We start from the raw sequence: 6,000 nt of genomic DNA on the forward strand, positions 1-6,000 counted from the left end.
TTATTTTCTAAGAAAAATGTCAACAAGGTAAGTTAATCTTTCTCCCTATTCCACATTATCAAGAATCAAAGATCCAGTCCCTTCTCAAGTTTCATCTTTGACATTTAAGAGTCAACTCTAGTCTTTGTATTTTTTTCTCTCTAAGTTCACGCATTTTGTAGAATATTTTCATTTATATACTTGATGAATATTATTTTCAAATGAGCATCCCTTTCTGATTTCTCTGTTGCTGCTCAGAATTGCCAGAGTTCTCATCTTGATGCCCTCCTATCTGTACACAGACCTGCTTACAATTTGGACTCAGAATTTATGCTCTACTTCTCAATACCCCTTTATCAAGTCTTTGCCTACATTGATATATTTGCATTTCTTTTGCCCCTCTTCAAAATTCTTTGTTATGCTAGAATTTTAAGCTTCGTATTTAATGCTATAACTTTTTACCCACTATTGGAATATTGCCAAGGTAATTGCCAAATTTCTTTCTCATGTATTAATGTGTATATAAAATCTTGAGAGGTTGAATTTAAGTATAAATTGTCTTTTCTTTATATTTTAAATTTGTCACCATCTTATGTTGTATTTTTCTATTAAGAGAGAGAATAAATATTAAATAGATTGAAGTCATTTGAAATAGCTTTCCAATGACTACCTTTTTAGGTTTTTGAATATGAGAGCATCAGCAGTTATAATTCAAAGAAGATGGAGAGCTATACTTTCTGGAAGAATAGTTCATGAGCACTTATTGAGGATAAAAGTAGGTATAAAACATTTCTTATTTGTAAAAAACTATTTTATCAAACAGGAAACAAAGTGTTATTTTTAAGATCTAATTGTGAATTTTTCACAAAGCTATTGCAGTCAATTCTATTAATTAATAAAATATTTTTGTAGTATTTGTGGATGTGCATATTTATAAGATATTTTCAAACCCAAGTAATTTTAAAATAAACTATTTAAAGAAAGTCATAATAGATACAATATTTTGTCTAGTACAAGAATGTATGCAGTAATGATTTTTTAATTAAATCAAAATTTAATATTTACTTATAAATTAGATATTCGTGTAATATTCTATAGTTATATAAATACTTACTATCATTGCCACTGTTGACAGTTAAAATATACCAGGCAGAGGTTAAGGTCTTATATATTTACTAACTAATTTGATCCTCATAATAACCTTTTGAGGTAGCTATTAGCATCCTAATTTTACAGATGAGGAAATAGAAGTGAAGTGACTTGTCTAAGATTGCTCAGCTGATAGGTGAGAGCTGTGCTAAAAACAAATCTAGTTTTCATTTAACTCAGTCTTTTTTACATTTCTAAGAACTTGATTATCAGGATGTTCTATAATTGAGAAATCTAAGGTGCATACTGATGGACGTCTAAGGTTCTCAAATAGAAAAATAGCTTCTTTCATAGGTGTTTATAATAACCACTCTACTCTCCATATTGTAGACACCTTTTCTTTTTTCTTTTAATTTGCCTTTAGTCATGTTAATCCTTTTCCTCATCACAATGAAAATTATCAAGAAGATGAAGGAAAGAGAACACAGATATCTATTTACTCTGACTTACACCTTTATGAAAACTTCAATCTTAGTTATAGGTCTATATGAGCTTACAAATAATATACTGTCATTTTTCCTATCTATGATATATGACATTCTAAAGCTATATATCTAAAAAAAATTTATGCTCTTATAATTACACTAATGTCTCTTACATTGAGATATTTAAGAACCTCCAGTGGATTGAGAATCTTACTATTTCTATTTATTAATGTTGTAATTTCATCCTTTTAGAAACATCAAGCTGCGTGTTTGATCCAAGCACATTTTAGAGGATATAAGGGAAGACAGGCCTTTCTTCAGCAGAAATCTGCTGCCTTAATCATACAAAGGTACATACGAGCAAGGAAGGCTGGGAAGTGTGAAAGGACAAAATATGTTGGATTAAAAAAAGCTACAGTTTTCCTACAAGCAGTGATCCGTGGGTGGTTATTAAGAAAAAGAGTAAGTATTTTTTAAGTAGAATATCTCTTTTATAAAATGAAAGTAATTGTTAAGTAACGTTAACAAACTTTAGATGTAGGAGAATCATTTCAGAACTAATATGCTTATAACATTAATGGTTATAACTTGAATTCACTCCGTTTTTACAGAGCCACATAACAAGAGCACTGGTTGCCGTAGATTTCTATTTGATGAGCCTACTATTTCCCACAGATGCTCACCACCAAAAATATAGAATAGTTTCCCTTATGTAATTAATCTTAAAAGTGGAATGTGAAAGAGGTCAATTGTTACTCATAATTTTGCTACCACTAAGCAAATCTTTGAGTGTTGTAACTGTTCTTGTAGCTTCTACATCTTTTGTAAGTGAGAACCCTACTTGAGAGTGCATGCACATGTCTGACATCGAATATGTTCACTGGTCAAGATAAAATCATTAAATTTGATGATAAAAAGACATTTTTTATATTGTGTTCATTAAATATAAATAGAAAGTTATAAGGCTAAATAAAGGCTGCTTTAGAAAGCTTATGCTGCAAGAGTCTTGTGCTGGATTTGTGCTTAATCATTTACTACTAGAGTAGCTAAGTGAAGTAATTTTGTCCTATTAAACAGCATTATCTTTAACAGTTTCAGAATGCTTAAACTGTTTTTGAATTCAATATTGATACACATAGTGGTTATGAGTCAGGCTGCTAACCTCAAGGTCAGCAGTTCAAAACTCCCAGACTTTCCGCAGGAGAAAGATAAGGCTTTCTGCTCCCGTAATCGCTGTGGGTAGAAATCGACTCACCGGCACATAACAACAACAAGAACAAAGATTTTCAGTCTTGAAAACCCTATTCAGGGTCTCTTATGACTAGGAACTGACTCCATGGTATATAACGCCTGCCACCACCACACTTCCCTTGTTGTTTGGTATTAAATGATGTTGAGTTGGTTCTGACTCATAGCGACTCTGTGTATGGTTTCCAAAGAGCAACTGGTGTGTTTGAACTGCCAACCTACTGGTTCAAAGTCCAGTACTGATCCTACAGCGCCACACCAAAGCATCCACTTATTAGTGTATTACAGCGCGTTAACTAGGTGTTATTCATTAGTCTAAGTTTAAAATGTATTCTTAAAGTGCACAAAATATGATTTTGCTTTCTATACTCTTATCCTGAGTTATGGGTCACTATTAGAAATGTTGTATAGGAAAAGTGATTTTCACTTGAATTTATAATGTAAATGATTTTCATTATTAGAAGTTAATTTAGTACTATTGCTAGTATAGATCATCTGGTATTGGGGTTATATGAAAATAAATTTTGATTGGCTGTCTTATGTGTCATAGATGTGATTAGTAATATGTTTTCCTCCTTTCAGAGTTTAGAACACAAAGGCAGAATCAGGCTTCTGCACTTCACAGCAGCTGCCTATTTTCACCTGTCTGCTATTAGAATTCAAAGAGCTTATAAATGTCACATCACTATTAAAAATGCTAAGAAGCAGATCAATTCAGTCATCTGCATTCAGGTTAGCCTCACTTTTTCGGTAAAACTCTAATTTTTCTATTATCTTTGTTTGGAATTTAATAGATAATGTCTGATCAACTTATGAAAGATTTTGCAGTTGATAGATATTTTGCCATTGATGAATAAGAATACTTTGATGTTTTATGTCACAAAATTAAAGCTGTGAATTATTCTCCAAAGTAGCTTTATCACTTCTCTCATAGTTGGTATCTGAAGCCTTTCTGACTTTTGCTGTTCTGATAAATGAGACATGGCACCTCATTTTTGTTTTGGATTTCCTTAGTTACTAGTAACTCTTAAAAATTAGTAGAAAATGAGATTTTTTTGATGAACTTTTCAAACCCGTTTTTGTATTCTGTTTTATATATATACATATATATATATAAAATGAAGGAAAAGTGAAAAAAATCTTCATATGTTTTAAACAGAGGTGGTTTCGAGCAAGGTTACAGCAAAAGATACTTAACCAGAAGTATCAGAGCATAATAAAAATTCAGCATGAAGTTCATGAATGTTTAAGCCAACAAAATAGAGCTGCATTAGTAATACAGAAAGCAGTACGTCGTTTTCTACTTCATAAAAAACAGGAAAAGCTTAACTGTGGAATCACTAAAGTTCAGGTAAGTGAAAATTTTTTGGTTTTAATTGAGACTTGTAATTCACCCACCTTTATATCTGGCATTTTAGAAACAGAACATGCATTCTGAAAATTAAGAAACTAACCAATGAAATAATTCCTAAATACTACACTAGCGTGATTTCATTAGTAAGCCTATTATGTTCAAATATCTGTAAGGAAAAGGTATTTTATCTGTTTGAAAAGGTCTAGATGCTGTTGTTCATTGACTAGTGACTTCCTATATATGCATTTTTTAGAAAAAAAAAATGGTTTTCTTGTTTATTAGAACCAAAAGCAAAGTTTTAGTTGAAAAGTATTGTACAGAAAAGTATTGTACAGAAAACATTTACATTGAAGAAATGGATACATTTACTGAAAACATATGCTATAATCTTAAAATTGCTCTGTTTCATCTCTCTAAGGCATTATGGAGAGGCTATTCTTGGAGGAAGAAAACTGATTGTAAGAAAATTAAAGCTATACGACTAAGTCTTCAGATGGTTAGCCGAGAGATCCGAGAAGAAAATAAGCTCTACAAAAGGACGGCACTTGCACTTCATTATCTTTTAACATATAAACACCTTTCAGCCATTCTTGAGGCATTAAAGCACTTAGGTTAGATTTTTGTTTGTGTGTGTGTGTGTTTAACAGTATTGTGTAAGATCAGAAATAAATGTTTACCTTGGAATGTTTAAAGACTATTGCAGAACCACAATATCAACTAAAACTTTACTTTAGCCCTTTGAATTTACCTATGTTCTTTTTTTCCCTTTCAGAGGTAGTTACGAGATTGTCTCCACTTTGTTGTGAGAACATGGCCCAGAGCGGAGCAGTTTCTAAAATATTTGTTTTGATCCGAAGTTGTAATCGTAGTGTTCCTTGTATGGAAGTCATCAGATATGCTGTACAAGTCTTGCTTAATGTAGCTAAGGTACTTTTCTATTTTAATAGTGAAATACATGTTTATTAGTCAAGAATACTGACTGCAGTTAAACCTATGCTGTTCATCACTAGACATTCTATCTCAAAAGTCAAATTCATTTATGTGCAAAAGTCTTAGGGAAAACAATTAAACCTATAGCGTAACCATATAGATAATTTTGTATAATTTATGTCTCATGTCTTTATAATGTTCATAACAATGGTAACTAGCTTTTATTGATTTTTTTATTATGTGCTTTGTTATTGTTGTTAAGTACTGTTGAGTTGGTTCCGACCCATAGCAACCTTATATAGGGTTTCTGAACAGTAGCTAGTGAGCTTGAAGTGCCGACCTTGTGGTTCAAGCCAACTTTGCAGTCCAGGGCATTAGCCCGTAGTGCCATACCAGGACTCCTATTGTGTGCCTCTTATTGTGTTAATTTTTTTTTCATGTATTATTTAATTCTTTGCAATAGTTCTATAAGGTACTTAGTAATATGATTCCCATTTTAAAGAAGAGGAATAATACTTAAATTTAGGTTCCTTGCCTAAGTGTCCAGTTCTAATAAATGGTAAATCTGAATTTGGATCCATTTCTGTCTGACTCAAGAGCAAGTAGTCTTATCCTTGCATTGTATTGAAATAACAGAGCCTCATTATAATTATTTTTGGTAAAATATGGTAAAGAAAGACACCGTTTGTTAGTGCGCCGTATTTTGGAATTTAAAAATCTTTCAGCTTTGGTCTACTAGTGGATATATATACCAAGCTGTATTATATTCAACTAAAGGTATTAAGATGACAAATTTGGGTTCTCTACTTAACCCTTTTGTATCTAAAGGAAATGGTTAATGTTCAACCATTTCAAGAGGTACCATATGAACAAGAGCCAATGATACTCAGGGAGGAAGTCCAAAGTGCATTGAAA

The 6,000-nt window shown here is 31.8% G+C and overlaps 1 protein-coding gene across 1 annotated transcript in view; it reads left to right on the forward strand.

Moving 5' to 3' along the window:
* ASPM (asp (abnormal spindle) homolog, microcephaly associated (Drosophila)) overlaps positions 1-6,000 on the forward strand; it is a 92,919-nt gene that overhangs the window by 72,756 nt on the left and 14,163 nt on the right. The window contains exons 20-25 of the mRNA XM_006834234.1: positions 658-754; positions 1,806-2,015; positions 3,384-3,533; positions 3,961-4,152; positions 4,574-4,766; positions 4,928-5,082. Of these exons, the coding sequence (XP_006834297.1) occupies positions 658-754; positions 1,806-2,015; positions 3,384-3,533; positions 3,961-4,152; positions 4,574-4,766; positions 4,928-5,082 (997 nt within the window). The remainder of the gene's footprint in view (positions 1-657; positions 755-1,805; positions 2,016-3,383; positions 3,534-3,960; positions 4,153-4,573; positions 4,767-4,927; positions 5,083-6,000) is intronic.

This window comes from Chrysochloris asiatica, unplaced genomic scaffold, assembly GCF_000296735.1.
Source record: "Chrysochloris asiatica unplaced genomic scaffold, ChrAsi1.0 scaffold00009, whole genome shotgun sequence".
NCBI lineage: Eukaryota > Metazoa > Chordata > Mammalia > Afrosoricida > Chrysochloridae > Chrysochloris > Chrysochloris asiatica.